Here is a 16,025-nt window from a genome sequence, read left to right as displayed (position 1 = left end):
TAGTGCAAACCAAGATGTCAATGGAAGAGGACAGGACAGGGTTGGAGCCAATGTGAGGTGAGTCCTCCAAGATTTCCAGAAACAGACTCAGTGATGACTTCTCTTTATCTCCAGTGAAATTTCTTTTTCTCCAAGGGATTAACAGAAATGGAAATTCTGAAAACTCAGAAATTTTCCCAGTTGGGAAAGTGACCTAAAGTAACACTGTCCAAGCTTGTTGACTCCAGGTTAACACTCCTATTTGAGATAATACCCAGGTTTCATGGGAAACACTTTCAGCACATGATTTTAGGAAACAGTACGACTTTGATTTATTTGAAAGCTGGCAGTACTTAATGAAAACCAACATTTACTAGGAAATTACTGAGCCTTCCATTCTAGCTAACCAAACAGGCTGGAGCTGATCTAGGACTAGAAGAGTTCAAGTTCTTAAATGTTGCCCAAGTCCCTCCTTGTACAACACTGAAAACAAAACAAACAGAAAATTGTGAAAGATAATTTTCTTTTCTTCCTTATTAAAAACAGCATTTTTTTTCCTTTTTAACATCCAAAGTCTTGACATGTCACTTTTTAGCTGCCCTCCCCTTTATAAAACTTCGTCGTTTACTGGGCATGGTTTGGAAGTTATTGCTGGTACTAGAATCTGAGATGGAAATTTTTCTCCAGGCGCACACAAGTGGGAACTGAAGAAATTACACAATTCGAGTATCAAAGGGAGCTGCCAGGGAGAGGCAGCCACACCTCAGACTCTGAACATTACTCTGGTGCAGCTGGCTTTTCCTAGCGGGTCATCTGTGGGACTGACTGAAAGCACAGGGAGCTCAAGCCAATCACTGGGCCAGGAACCAAGTTGGGGGCCCAAATTTCATCCGTTGGGATGAAGGTGGAGGGCCTCAGGCCACACAAATGACCTCTCAGTGCTTTTCTTCTGGCAAAAAAGTGAATGAAATGCTAACACCAACCTGCCTCAAAAGATTCCTGGTGAGGAGCAACTGAGGGGGGCGGATGTCAAATTTGGTGGACAGATTACGTGTTAATGGTGAGAAGAAATTTTACATATTTGCCTTTAGGCCACAATGAAGCTGAAAGGCAACGTAATCAAACTTCTAGAAACAAATGAGCTTACCACTCTGGCATGTGGACTTCAGCAATCTGGCCAGAGGTCATGATTTTGAGCTAAACCCGAATTGTGGGCAGTTAACAACTATTCCCTTGATGCAGTGATGCCCTGTTTCTTGAAATCTCTTCTCCAACTTCCTTCGTGCCTAAAAAACATCAGGCCACACTGAGTACCTTCGATGTTTGTTCAGGCCTATCTTTCCACAGCTCCCTTCAGTTTCCTGGGAGAACCTGCCCTCGTTGGAGGCAGAGAAGATGACCCTCTGCGTCTGAGGAGGAATCTGGGGCACGTCACTTGATCATCTGTGTCTCTTCATCCGCATCGTAAAACTCTTCCTCTTCCTCACTCTCACTCCCTAAAGGGCTCTCCTTGTCCACAGACTAAAGCAGGAAAGGAGAAAAGGGCAGGGAAATGATGTCATGACATTTCTAAAGTTAAATTACTGTCTAGCATTCAACTGACAAATGTACTCTGATGACATTTATTCCCCTAAGAATTAGCCCCTAAAGTGTTCTAAGAAAGCTAATGAATCATCTTTATTTCTCTGACAATCAGCTGCTATCAGATCCCACTTTTTTCCAGCAGTTTTGCTCAGTTCTATTTAATATAATCAGATATTCTTTTTTTTCTTTTCCCCCAAAACTATCATTATCCAAATGGTAAATCTGAATGATTAAGAAAAATTCCATCATACCTGAGGGGGATCCAAGGTCTGTAAAGATAACGCCTCCTCCCCCAGCCTCCGATATGAGTACACCTGAAGGTCAGAAAACGTCTCTAGCAATGGACTGTTAAGGGTTTCTGGCAATAATAAACTCAGGAGGCCTGAGGTCAGCCCCGTGGCTCCAAAGACAATGAAGGGTAAAGACCACTGCACGTACTTCTATGGGGGCAGGGAGTGGAATGAAAACAAACAAAAATTCAGTGTTAGTTTCCTAGCAGATGACATCAGCAGTCTTATGACCCAGGCCCTGCCATGTTTACTGTCCAGGTCCTGCCTCCTCACTAGAATACACCAGAAAGCCCGTCTTCTTTCCCCTTAAGAGAATTACCCCAGGAAACCAGAGCCAGTCCTCGGGCACAGAGACAGGAGTGAGTAAATCAAAAGGACAGAGCTGGCCTGTGGAGCAGACGCAGCAGACTGTTCATGCACAGGCTGGGGACTGTGGGGAAGGGGCTTGGCTGTCTGAGCAGGGCAGACACACTGCCAGAGTGCATGGTGAGTCGGACACTCAGCTTCCGCTCCAGGTTGAGTGGCCTGCAGCACAGTGATCTCCACACGCAGGAGACACCCTGCATATTTGCTGACAACGACGAACTTTAACGTTCTCAACCCTGGAATGGGCCAAACAGTCCCACATATGTGTTCTGATTCACTAAGCACCAGAACTGAGAGGCATGGGGCTTAAAGGTGTAAACACCCTGAAAAGGAAGAGAAAGGCCTAGAGAAACCTATACACATGGTTTGGACATGGTAGCGGGCCGGTCCAAAAGACGTTCTCAGGAAAATTTAAATACAAACATACAATTTCAAAGATAACACCAAGGTTCTTGCAGGACGGGGCTCTGGGGGATTTCTGCGCTGATTACCATTCCTGAGTTCCTGCAAAGGAGACACCCAGCTTTATCACCTTCTGGTTTGGGCTTCCAAATTCGGTGGCTAGTTAGGATGTCCCTTCTGATCATCTTTTCCTGATTTTTCAAAGATGAAGAGATGATGGAGGAGGAGAGGGAGGCATGGGGAGGGGACAGGAGGGGGACGAAAAACTCTGACCTCTGGCCCCCTGCGTGCAAACACATGCGCGGAACTGTGGGCCTGTTGTTGAATCAAGGGGAACGTTCACCTCTTCTCAACTTAGTGGGACTCAGGGAAGACACAACGCTGGGTGTTATAATGTTCTAGGACAGCGGTCCAAAGTCGGGCATCATTAATGATAAACACCTAGCGTTGGACACATTTTGCAAAATGGAACTAATATGACTCCTTCATAAGAAGGGTCTTGTGATCTAAAATTGAGCATGATAGTGGGAAGCAGCCGCGTAGCACAGGGAGATCAGCTCCGTGCTTTGTGACCACCTAGAGGGGTGGGATAGGGAGGGTGGGAGGGAGGGAGACGCAAGAGGGAAGAGATATGGGAACATAAGTATATGTGTAACTGATTCACTTTGTTATAAAGCAGAAACTAACACTCCATTGTAAAGCAATTATACTCCAATAAAGATGTGGAAAAAAAAGGAAAAAAAATAAAATTGAGCACGAAACACAGAGAAATACTCAGAAAAAGGAAGTATATCCCACTTCCTCAAGAAAAGAAAAGGCTACAGTGGCATTTCAGAGACGTCCTATACTAGGATGAGGCGAGTAGTTGCCTGAGTGATGAGCAATTGTCTCCAGAACAGGCTCAAAGCCCCACTTGATCAAACCTAATCACGCTTCAACAAGTCTTGGCTGGGAAAGTCCTAGAGGAGACCAAGCAGAGACGTGCACAGGGGCTCCATGGGATCTTTCTCAGAACATGAACATTTTGAGATTGGATGGAGTTTACTTTATCTCCCTTTCACCTTCTTCTCTTCTAATTTTCTTTTCCGAGTGGTGTGCTGTGTTCTCTGTTATTTAATACAGGGTACCAATGCCTACAGCATACGGCTGTGGTGAAGACTGCATGATATGATGTATGTAAAGGGCTTAGCACAGAGCTCAGCACACAGCAGAAACTTAGGAAATGTTCACTAATCAACTAACGTACAAATGGGGACAGGAAGGGGCAGGCAGGCATTAGCTAACTCTCCAATGAATACAGCCAATCCCTGGGAAGGGTCCATCTGCCCTCATGGATCCTTAATCTAAAAGGCACAAGGTGCACATTTGTGTCAGGCTGATCTTAAAACCGCAGCTGTTTGTTACCTCTTTCTACTCAAAAGCACAAACATTTCCAAAGCAGAGAATCAAGAAAAACAAACTAGGAGGTACAAACCAACCAGTGAGGGGATGAAGGGAGCAATAATCCCACCAACTCGGGAGAACATGGAACAAGTTCCAAGCCCAACATTCCTGAAAGGCAAAAGGAAAAGGAAAAAAAAAAAGTCAGTAAGTTTTAGGGGGACAATTTAAAGGCTCTAAGGGATAGTGGGCTCAGAATAACAAATCCCAAAGTGGAAGTGCAGGATGCTACAGAGCAGTACTGCCCACTAGAACTTTCTGTGATGCTGCAAATGTTCTGTACTCGCCCTGTCCAATACGGAAGCCCCCAGACACAGGCAGCTACCGAGAGCTCAATGCAACTAAGAATGAGGAACATAATTTTTAATTCATTTCCTTTTAATTAATTTAAACTTAAATAGCCACATGTGATATTGGACAGTGCAGTATAGAAGCTGGTGCAGAAATGAGCACGTGAATATTTCTTGTTAAATGTTCTCCTGGGTTCTCGTGTCTTAGGTCTCCTATCAGTTAAAACATCCATAGAAGAGCCAGGGTTTAATGATCTGAAAAGTCTGCCCATTTCTTTAAACTCAACTAATTAACTATGAAAGGATCAGGCATATAAATAGGAATTGATTGGACATATATTCTCAGGAAACCAAGAACATTACCTTCTTGGGGAATGTGGGTAGCAAGGAGGGGGAGGAAATGAGAATGATAATGATTATAGGTAGGGTGACCGTACAGCACCCTGTTATCCCAGCCGAATTGTTAATAATGCCCACATTCGCTCTCAAAAGTGTCCCAGTTTGGAACTAAACGGTCACCCTAGTTTTATAGGCAACAGCCAGAGAAAGCAGGTTCTGGGAATAATCAGGGAATGACAAGCCAATCACAGACAACCTGATCTCTTACTGGGAAAAAGGCAGACAGAACCATTACGCTTCTTGCATGGATAAGGGAAAAAGAAGGATCTGTTTGGAATGATTCTCAAAAAAAGACCAGGAAAATGCCGACGGGGGACTACGGTCCAGTACACAGAGGCCGTTCTGTAAAGACTGAGCTGCATCCCTGCCCTTCAAACTTAGGTTTGTTTTTTTGTTTTCCGACTTATTTTATGAGGGCAAACTTAGGATGGAATATGTTGGGTTTTTTGGTTTTGTTTCTGAATATGTTATTTTTGATATAAGCAAGTCCTACTCATTGAAAATCACCTTTAACAACTAATATGTAAATACAATATTCACTTATAACTATAGGGAATTATCTTTATTTATTTATTTATTTTTGGCTGCACTGGGTCTTTGTTACTGCCCGCGGGCTTTCTACAGTTGTGGCGAGTGAGGGCTACTCTTCGTTGCGATGCGTGGGCTTCTCACTGCAGTGGCTTCTCTTGTTGTGGAGCACAGGCTCTAGGCACGGGGGCTTCAGTAGTTGTGCCATGTGGGCTCAGGAGTTGTGGCGCACAGGCTTAGTTGCTTCGCGGCATGTGGGAACTTTGTGGACCAGGGATTGTACCTGTGCCCCCTGCATTGGCAGGCGGATTCTTAACCAGTGCGCCACCAGGGAAGTCTCATCTTTTTTTAAATGTGTATATTTTGTGCTAAAATATAGGCTCTGTGATAACAGGGACCTTGTCTCCTGGTCCATCGTGTACCTGACACAGAAGGGTTGACTGAATAACTCACATGCACTGAAATAAAAATGACATCCGAGCACTATTTGGGTGCTGGGATACGTTTAGTGTAGAGTACTTCTCACGACTGACAGGGAATTCAGCCCAAGATCAAGTTACGTTTTCCTCAGCCAAGCAGGCAAGAGCAGTGTCCACAGGTTCTGGGCTCACAGCTGCTTGCTGAGTTGCTGCTAGCCCACACTCGCTGTGCTCCAGGTGAAGTGAGGACCACACCTCTGTCAATGCAAACATCTACAACAGAATTCAGGACATGGGAAGGACAAGCCTGTGTGTGAGGCATACCTGATGACCGTGGGGTACAGCTCCGAGGTGTAGATATACACGACATTGAAGGCAGCGCTGATGGTCAGCTTCCCCAGCAGGGACAAGGAATGGCTGTTCACCACTGCGAACACACCTGTGTCTGAGGGGGACAAGTGCCACATCTGTGAGGTCCTCGGTGGAGAAAAATTCGTCTAAGTGACATACTTAATTCTGAAGGAGTGAGAGACATCTGTGGTGATCTCAAAGAGCGAAGAGATCATATAACCAGACATACATTCAGAAGGTTTAGTTACCACACACAGCACACAGCAAATATTTCTCAGCATTCTGGCCATCCCCAGGAAATCTTACACAGTGGCTGTCGTGATGTGTGATTAAACCTGCACAACCTAAATGTCCATCAACAGATGAATGGATAAAGGAGATGTGATATATATATATACATACACACACACAATGGAATACTACTCAGCCAGAAAAAAGAATGAAATAATGCCATTTGCAGCAACATGGATGGACCTAGAGATGATCATACTAAGCGAAGTAAGTCACACAGAGAAAGACAAATACCATATGATATCACTTATATGTGGAATCTAAAATATGACACGAATGAACATGTCTGTGAAACAAAAACAGACTCAACAGATATAGAGAAGAGACTTGTGGTCGCCAAGGAGGAGGGGTGGGGGAGGGAAAGATTGGGAGTTTGGGATTAGCAGATGCAAACTATTATATAGAGAATGGATAAACAACGAGGTTCTACTGTTTAGCACAGGGAACTATATTCAATATCCTGTAAAAGCCATAATGGAAAAGAAGATGAAAAAGAATATATGTATAACTAAATCACTTTGCTGTACAGCAGAAATTAACACATTGTAAATCAACTATACTTCAATAAAATTAAAAACAAACAAACAAACAAAAAACCTGCACTCACTCCTGAATGACAGAGCTCCCTGAAAACTTCTGTACTGGGGTCAAGTAAGCTTCACAGAAGTCTTAAGTTCCACCTATCTAAGCGTATTACTTGCCTCTCCTTTCTTCCCAACCTCGTTCAACAATCAATGATGTAAAAGGTTGATCAGCACGACAAGCCCTGACACATGAGAGGAGTGAGTCTCAAAAAACTCCTATCTTCAGTTTGCATTCATTCCTTAGTATTCCATTGTAAAGACAAGGAATAATCCCACTAAACTACTACACGTTCTTTAAAGAACAAGACTCTAAATGTGGAACTACTTTTCATCCTTCCTCCTCCCCAATTTCTTACTTGAAGATTACTAATCAATAATGATATTTCAGTTTCTTAATGTAACGTTTTTTACATAAAATGCAAAAATACAGTTTATGCTAGTTCACGTCCCTATCAAAAATGCTATCAATTGTCCAGTGGTTCTTTCCTTTATTAATACTACCTTCTCTGGGATCTTACAATTTAATTATTCCCTTTCAAACATATTTAACCTCTCCCCTTCAGCAACCCACTAGGCCGTAACCTTCAAAATAAGTTTTCTTCTCCTTAGGAAAAAGCAAAAATTCTCATTGGCTCCATTGCACTTTCTCCCCTTCACAATCAAACATCTCCAGTGAGTGACTGACCCTCCATTTCCTCAAACGCATCTGCCCTGTACATCACTACAATGTGGCCTCCAATACCATCCTCTCCTGAAACTCCTATTCTTGAAGGTCAGCAGCAATGTCCTGATCACCAAAGTAATTGCCTCTCATTCTCTCTGACATTTCTGACTAATAGAACATGCCTGTCCCTTCCTTGGGACTGCATACCTGGCTCATCCAAACCACTTAAATAACTCAACTGCAATATTCTTTCCTGCCCTTGACCTCCACGGCGCCCATTTCCCAATCCATGCAAATGGCATGCTTTAGACACTCCCCTGTAGTTGCTTGCTTTTCCATCTTGTCTGCCCCCAAATATATATATATATATATATATATATATATATTTTTTTTTTTTTTTTTTTTTTTTTTTTTTTTGCGGTACGCGGGCCTCTCACTGTTGTGGCCTCTCCCGTTGCGGAGCACAGGCTCCGGACACACAGGCTCAGCGGCCGTGGCTCACAGACCTTGCCGCTCTGCGGCATGTAGGATCTTCCCGGACCGGGGCACGAACCCATGTCCCCTGCATCGTCAGGTGGACTCTCAACCACTGCGCCACCAGGGAAGCCCCCCAAATATATTTTGAGTTGTCTCAGGCTAAGGCCTTGTTTGTATCTGTTTCCCTCACGGCACCTCCCACAGTCTGATCACAGTGGTGCTCACTAAATATTTATTGCAAGAGTAAGTGTAAGGACTATAACAGGGATTAATTTAAGCGAAAAGAATCTGTGCTCATGTACTTTCAATGTCTGAGGAAGGAGGCACATAATATATCCCATTCCAAAATAAAAGTTTCACATTCCCAGCTTGACTATGAAATAAAACTTCAACTCCTTTAAAGATGGTGTTCTGAACGCAGTGGCCCAGGCACTGCCAAACTCGACCATCTGGGGCCTTCTTCTCTTCTGCCAGGCTATTTGGAAGAATATGTCAGCAATTTTAAGTACTGAATATATTATTTTAAGCCATGAGGTGCTTCTGGAAAAAGAAGCATGCTCAAGGTATAGGTCTGGACTTTTGATATCTAACAACTTCAAGTAAACCAATAATGAGGGCAAATTAAATTCATCAATGATTTTCCAGAAAACTGAGTGAGTCAGGAAGAGGTCTTGGGTGGCACTGAAGCAAACAGAAATGTGCACATTTGCGTGACTGCAAATGATCTTTGGGACTGTTTTCAACCCATACAGGATGGCACCTTCCAGAACTGTGTTGGAGATACTCTACGTCTTTAGAACAGGTGAGGGGATTGCCATCCTGAAAATTAAATTCAAATAACATGTCGCAGAAGGCTTACCATCTAAACACCCACAAGATCCAAGGCTGGAAGATTTCTCCCCTGTGAGGCTCAGGACACTTCTAGCAGTGGCCCATCTGGGGAGCCTGGCTCCAGCCGCATACCCACAAGTGCTCCCATCAGCCCGACACCTCATCTGATGCTTGAAACTTCTCTCCTTGTTCCTGCCAGTGGAGTCTGCAGCGGCCATTTGAACCTGGGGGAACTCAACTCTCTCCCAAGATAGCCCATGTCAATTTCAGACAGCTCTGTTTATTAGAAAATGACTTCTTAGCCTGCCTGTGGAGCTGCCGGTCTATCAGTCATCATGAGTTAATATTTAGGAAGGCTTTGCGGCCACTGGGTTGGTTCCCTGGATTTCTGACCTTGGTTTTTATCTGAAAATGAAATTAGATATTATTGGCTATTATCAATGAATGTTCAAAGTGACTGTTAAGGGAAAAAGAGTGATTTAAAAGGAAAAATTAAGCTCAATTATCTTTGGGAGAAAAAAAAGGGAATTTTCAAAACACTTGTATTCTTCAAAGTACTGAACTTCAGAGGTTTTAAGTTGATTCCAATGATGAAGATACTACAGACATCATTTTCAGAACTAGTTATCTGAAGTTTTCTCAGAGTCCACTAGGGTCACCAGAACAAAATACCTCAGTATGTTACAGTCACGTTTCACTGACCCAAATAAGAGAAGTTAAACTTAATCATCCACTTCATTCACTGGGTAAATTTTTATTGTTTATGAATATGTTAAAAATCTTTAAGACAGCTGTAGGTCCTGTACTATGATACAGAAGTTGAGCCAAGAACCACAATTCATTTTGCTTTCCTTTGGCTTTTTTTTCTAAAGAAAAATACCACATATGCCGAAAATTCTGTCACTATAGTTTTGCCATTTCTAGAATTTCACATGAATGAAATAATTCAGTTTGTAGGCTTTTGTGTCTGGCTTCTTTTAGTAAGCATAATGCTTCTGAAATTCATCCACATTGCTCCCTGCATCAGTAGGTCATAGCTCATTGCTTTGTTGTTGGTGAGTAATTCACTGTATGGATATAACACAATTTGTTTATCCATTCCTCAGCTGAGGGGCATTTGCGTTCCTTCCAGTTTGGGGCTATTATTAATAAAGCTACCATGAACATCAAAGTCCTTTTGAGGATCTATGTTTCTGCTTCTTTTGGGTAAAGTTTAATCAGACAGTAAATTTATGTTTCTCTTTAAAATAAGCTGCTAATGTTATCCAAAGTCTCTGTACTATTTTACATTTCTATCAGCAGTGTATGAGAGTTCCAGTTCTTTCCTATCACTGCTGACATTTGGTATGGTCAGTCTTTTTAATTTTAGCCATTCTAATAGGTGTGTAGTGGTATCTCATTGTGGTTTTAATTTCCGTTTCCCTAATGTCTAATGATGTTGAACATCTTTTCCCATGCTTATTTTCCATATTTATATCCTTTTGCAGAAGTGTCTGTTTAAACATTTTTCCCATTGTTTTTTCATTACTGAACTGTAAGAGTCCATTCTATCTTCTGGGTACAAGTTCTTTATCAGGTATACGTTTTACAAATATTTTTCCCAGTCTGTGCCTTGCTTTTCATTTCCTTAATAATGTCTTTTAAAAAGCAAAAGTTTTAATTTTGATGGAGTCTAAGTTATGAATTTTTTTGTGTGCTTTTTGTGTCATATTTAAGAAATCTTTGCCCAAAGGCACTGAGATTTTCTTCCATGTTCTCTTTTAGAAGTTGTGTAGTTTTACCCTTTATACTGTCGACTGAAAAAAAAAAAACCACAACCTAAAAGTTGACAATTATGTTTTATTCCAGGGACACGCTGAGAACTTACACCTGGGAGACAGCCTCTCAGATAGCTCTGAGGGACTGTTCTGGAGAGTAAGAAAGGACCCAGGATATATAGGAGTTTTTGCAAAAAAAATCAGGTAGTCAGAACATCAGAAGATTACTGCCAGTTAAAGAAAAAACAGATATCTCAGGTTAACGAATTTAGCACTTTTCTATGCATGGGAAAATGCAAGAATCTGGGCTCACTGAAATCATTCTTTTGATATGCACCTTAACTATCTAGGGCCAATATCCTGTTTTCTCCATTCTGAATCACCTCAGGGTGCATCATAGGGGGAACTGATATGGTGGCTGATGGTTTGATGGCTGCAACATCCTTTGTTTATGATATGGCTGGTGATTCTTTGTCCACAACATTTAGACATACCATTCATTTCAAGTTAATTACTGCATATGATGGGATGTGCAGGTTGTAGGTAAATTTTTTACATATGGATATCCAATTATTCCAGCATGGTTTACTGAAAAGATTCTTTTTCTCCTTGAATTGACTTGTCATCAAAAATCAATTGACCATGTGTATTTTTCTCTATGTGTGTTATGATTGAATGAAACATTTTTAAAAGGTGAATAAAATCTCAGCCCCCTCAAAAATAAAATAAAAATCAAATGACCATATATATATAGGTCTATTTCATATTCAATTCTATTATCTATGCATCCACCATTATGCCAATATCACACTTTTTTTTTTTTTTAATTTTCAGGCCATGTCTCATGGCTTGTGGGATCTTAGTTCCTCAATCAGGTATCGAACCCAGGCCACAGCAGTGAAAGTGCTGAGTCCAGGGAATTCCCCTACTGTCTTAACGTAATTTTGTAGTAAGTTTTAAAATCAGTTGGGATAAAGTCCTCCAACTTAATTTTTCTTGATAAAAATTATTTTGGATATAATTTGCAGTTCCATAGAAATTTTAGTATTAACTTGTCAGTATCTATCAGCAAAAAGAAGCCTGGTGGAAATTTTATTGGGATTGTGCTGAAGATATTGATTTGGGGAGAACTGATGTCTTAGTATTTTCTGATCCTTGAGCATGGTAAGCTCTTCATTTATTTTATTATTACCATTACCACCAATTCATTTATTTAGTCTTCTTTAACTTCTCTCATCAATGTTTTATATTTTACAGTTTTCTACAGGTCTCATACATATTTTTAAGTTTTCATTCCTAAATATTTCATATTTTTAATTTTTTGTAAATGGCATTGTTTTACTTCAATTTTAAATTGTTTGTTGTTAACATATAGAACTAAAATTATGTGTCAAAAGACTCTGCTAAACTCATTTCTTAATTCTAATAATTTTTTTTTTAGGATTTTCTATGGAGACAATCATGAAGTCTTGTGAATAAAGACAGTTTTAGTTCTTCCTTTTCATTTTGGATCCCCCTAATTTCTTTTTATTGCCTTGTTGTATTCACTAATAATTTCAGTACAATGCTCCAAAGAAGTGGCAAGAATGGATATCCTTGCCTTTTTCCCAATCTTAGGGAACAAGCATTTAGTTTTTCACCATTAAACGTGATGTTAGCTGTAGGTTTTCCATTATCAGGCTAAGGAAACTTCTGCTTGCTGCTAGTTTTTGTAAAGAATGGGTGTTGAAACCAGACAAGTGCTTTTGCTACTTGTATTGAAATGACCATATGATTTTCTTTTTTTCTTTTTGGTCTTTTAATATGGTGAATAACACTGATTAGCTTTTGAATGTTAAACCAGCTGGGTGTTTGTGGGATAAATCCTGCTTGGTCATGATGTTTTATACCTTTTTTATTCATTGTTGAATTTGCTAATGTTTAGTTAATAGATTTTTGCATCTATATTAATGAGAGATATTGGTCTTTAGTTTTCTCATAATGTCTTTGTTTGGTTTTAATATCAGGGTAATTGCTGACCTCAAACACTGGGTTGGAAGAGTATTCGCTCTTTTTTTTATTTTCTGGAAGAATGTGTAGAATTATATTATTTCTTCCTTATGTGTTTCATAATTTACCAGTGAAGCCATCTGGGTCCGGAATTCTCTTTGTGGGAATGTTTTAAACTACAAATTAGATATCTTTACTGGATAAAGGGTTATTCAGGTTATCTATGGTTTTGTACACTTTGGTAGTTTGTACCTTTCAAGGAATTTATCCATTTTACCTAAGTTGAATTTATTGGCATAAAAATGTTTATAATATTCCCTTATAAATGTCTACAGTTTCTATAGTGATGTCCCTCTTTCATTCCTGATACTGGTAATCAGTTTCTTCTTTCTTTTTCCTTTATTAGTGTGGCTAGTGGCTTATTGATTTTATTGATCTCAAACAACCAGCTTTTGGTTTCATTGACTTTTCTCTATTATTTTCATGTTTTTATTTTATTGATTTTTACTTATATTTATTATTTCCTTCCTTTTGCTTACTTTGTGTTTGTCAGTCTTTTTTTTTTTTTTAATTTGCCTTCTATATTCTTAGGGGAGATGCTTAGATCACTGATTTGAAAATTTCCTTTTTTCTGATACTTTTTTTTGTTTTTGTTTGTTTGTTTGTTTGTTTGTTTTGCAGTACGCAGGCCTCTCACTGTTGTGGCCTCTCCCGTTGTGGAGCACAGGCTCCAGACGTGCAGGTTCAGTGGCCATGGCTCACGGGCCCAGCCGCTCCATGGCATGTGGGATCTTCCCGGACCGGGGCACGAACCCCTGTCCCCTGCATCGGCAGGCGGACTCCCAACCACTGCGCCACCAGGGAAGCCCCTGATACTTTTTTTTTTTAATTTATTTTTGGCTGTGTTGGGTCTTCGTTGCTGTGCGTGGGCTTTCTCTAGTTGTGGCGAGCAGGGGCTACTCTTCATTGCAGTGTGTGGGCTTCTCATTGTGGTGGCTTCTCTTGTTGCGGAGCACGGGCTCTAGGCACGCGGGCTTCAGTAGTTGCAGCACATGGGCTCAGCAGTTGCGGCACACTAGCCCTAGAGCGCGCGATCTTCAGTAGTTGTGGTGCAGCTCAGTAGTTGTGGAGCGTGGGCTCAGTAGTTGTGGCTCACAGGCTCTAGACCACAGGCTCAGTAGCTGTGGCACAGAGGCTTAGCTACTCTGCAGCATGTGGGATCTTCCCGGACCAGGGATCGAACCTGTGTCACCTGCACTGGCAGGCAGATTCTTAACCAGTGTGCCACCAGGGAAGCCTGATACAACATTTTTTAATTATACAAATTTCCCTCTAAGCGCTGCTTTACTGCATCTCACAAACTCAATATGTTGTACTTTAATTATTGTTTAATTAAAATTTTTCTAATTTCCTTTGTGCTTTCTTCTTTGACCCATGTGTTTTTAGAAGAATGTTTTTTTTGAAATCCAAATATTTGAGGATTTCCCGATAGCTTTCTGTTATTGATTTCTACTTTAATTCCATTATGGTAAAAGAACTTATTTTTGTAAGATTTCAATCCTTTTATATTTATTGAAACTTGTCTTATGGCCCAGAACATGGTCTCTCTTGGCACATGTTCTGGGTGTGCACTTCACACAGAATGCGTATTCTGCCGTTTTAGGTAGTGTCTGACAAATGACAATTAGGTCATGTAGGCTGCTTAAGTCTCCATATGCTAATTCTTTTCTGTCAGTTTTTCTATCAGTCATTAGAGAGAGTACTGAAATATCCAACTGTAATGTTGAGTCTGTCTATTTCTCCTTTCAGTTCTGTCCACTTTGCTTCCTGTGCTTCAAATGTTATCAGACACACACATAATCGGGATTGTAACATCTTCTTGATGAACTGACCACTTTCTCATAATGTGTTTATAGTTTTCATCAAATCTGGAAAGTAGTAGACCATCATTTCTGCAAGTATCTTTGTTTTTTACTTCCTCCTTCTCAGGTTCCAGTTGCATAACTGTTGGGCTTGGTGTTGTCCTACAACTTTTGTTTGTTTCATTCTGCAGCTTCTTTTGTTATATCTTCGTCACTGATCTCTTCTGTGGTTCATCTCATCTACTGCCTGTTTTTTTTTCATATAATGTATGTTTCATCCCTAGATGTAACATGTGCCTCTTTTTCTATCTTCTCTTTCTCTGCTCATTATTATCTTGCTTTCTTCTACCTTCGTAAACATATGCAGTACATTTATAATAGCTGTTTTAATGTCCCTGCCTCCTCATTCTATTATCTGTGTCATTTTTGGTTCTGTTTCTATTGACATTTCTCCTGGTTGTGGGAGGTATTTTCCCGCTCATCTGCATGCCTGGTAATACTGACTGGATGCCAGAGGTTGTGAATGTTACACTGTTAGGTGCTGGATTTTATTGTATTCCTTTACATATTGTTGCTCTTTTTCCTGGAATGCAGTTAAGTTACTGGGAATCACTTGATCCTCTGAATTTTTTAAGCACTTTTAGAGCAAGCTCTGCTATAGCAGAATAGCCTATAGTGTTGGGCTACTTTGACCCAGGAGGTCTTTACCCAGTGCTCCACGTCTGGCTAAAGGCAACACGAACTAGACGTGGCCCTAGGTTCCAAGAATTGTTCCACTTGTTCCTTTCTGGTGGCTACCTCCCCAGCCTCTGTAGCTTCCTCAAATGCATGCCCAGATCAGTCAGCAGCCAAGGGCTCAGAGATCTTCTGCAGATCTCTAGAATTTTTCCTCCACATATTCCTCTATATATCTTACTCCTCTCCAGTATTTTGCCCAGGAAATTCTAGCCATATTGGCCTTTCCAGGCTTTACTATCTGTCTTATCAATTTGGTAAGAGCACCAGGATTTGCTGGGTGTCCCTTTGTGCACTGAGGCCTGAAGACCTGAGCTAGGGCACTCTTAGGGCACATCTTGTTTCATTTCTCTCAGGGATCACTTCTGTCTTCCGCAGCCTATTGTCCAATGTCTGAAAATCATTGTTTCTTATATTTTGTCTGGTGAAACAGGGGGTTAGCTGGTCTGCATTACTATCATAGCCTGTTAAAGTTCCTATAGCATTCTGTTGTCAATTCTCATATGGTACCTTCTGTTTTTATGAATCATTCCTTTTCCTCACTAGATTATAAGCTCTTTGAGGCCAGGAACCAGGTCATATTTATAAATAGTACCCTGTACATAGCAGGCCCTAGAGAAGTCAAATGAATAAAGAATGGGCGGGCTGAGGCTGAACAAAGCAATGAGAGATAAAGGTTCTGCTAGAGCTGAGTCTGAGGACACTCCCTTCAACTGTGAAACTGTTTATCTAGTCACGTGCTGTGACTTCCCAGTATTCAGATTCTCTGGCAGGATCACAACTGCCA

The 16,025-nt window shown here is 40.9% G+C and overlaps 1 protein-coding gene across 2 annotated transcripts in view; it reads right to left on the bottom strand.

The window, feature by feature from the left end:
• Positions 1-229: 229 nt before the first annotated feature.
• Positions 230-16,025, bottom strand: part of SLC22A15 (solute carrier family 22 member 15) — a 79,762-nt gene continuing 63,966 nt past the window's right edge. Inside the window, exons 9-12 of one of the 2 annotated variants that reach the window (XR_009521591.1) lie at positions 6,022-6,142; positions 4,096-4,172; positions 1,815-2,003; positions 230-1,500 (exon numbers count right to left, since the gene is read on the bottom strand). Coding sequence is in view for 1 of the 2 variants with exons in the window: in XM_060027731.1 (XP_059883714.1) it covers positions 1,411-1,500; positions 1,815-2,003; positions 4,100-4,172; positions 6,022-6,142 (473 nt within the window). In the remaining variant the exon portion in view is untranslated. The remainder of the gene's footprint in view (positions 1,501-1,814; positions 2,004-4,095; positions 4,173-6,021; positions 6,143-16,025) is intronic. The other variant, XM_060027731.1, reaches the window with a different exon arrangement.

Source organism: Delphinus delphis, chromosome 1 (assembly GCF_949987515.2).
Source record: "Delphinus delphis chromosome 1, mDelDel1.2, whole genome shotgun sequence".
Taxonomy (NCBI): domain Eukaryota; kingdom Metazoa; phylum Chordata; class Mammalia; order Artiodactyla; family Delphinidae; genus Delphinus; species Delphinus delphis.
This window is presented reverse-complemented; position numbering and strand designations above follow the sequence as displayed.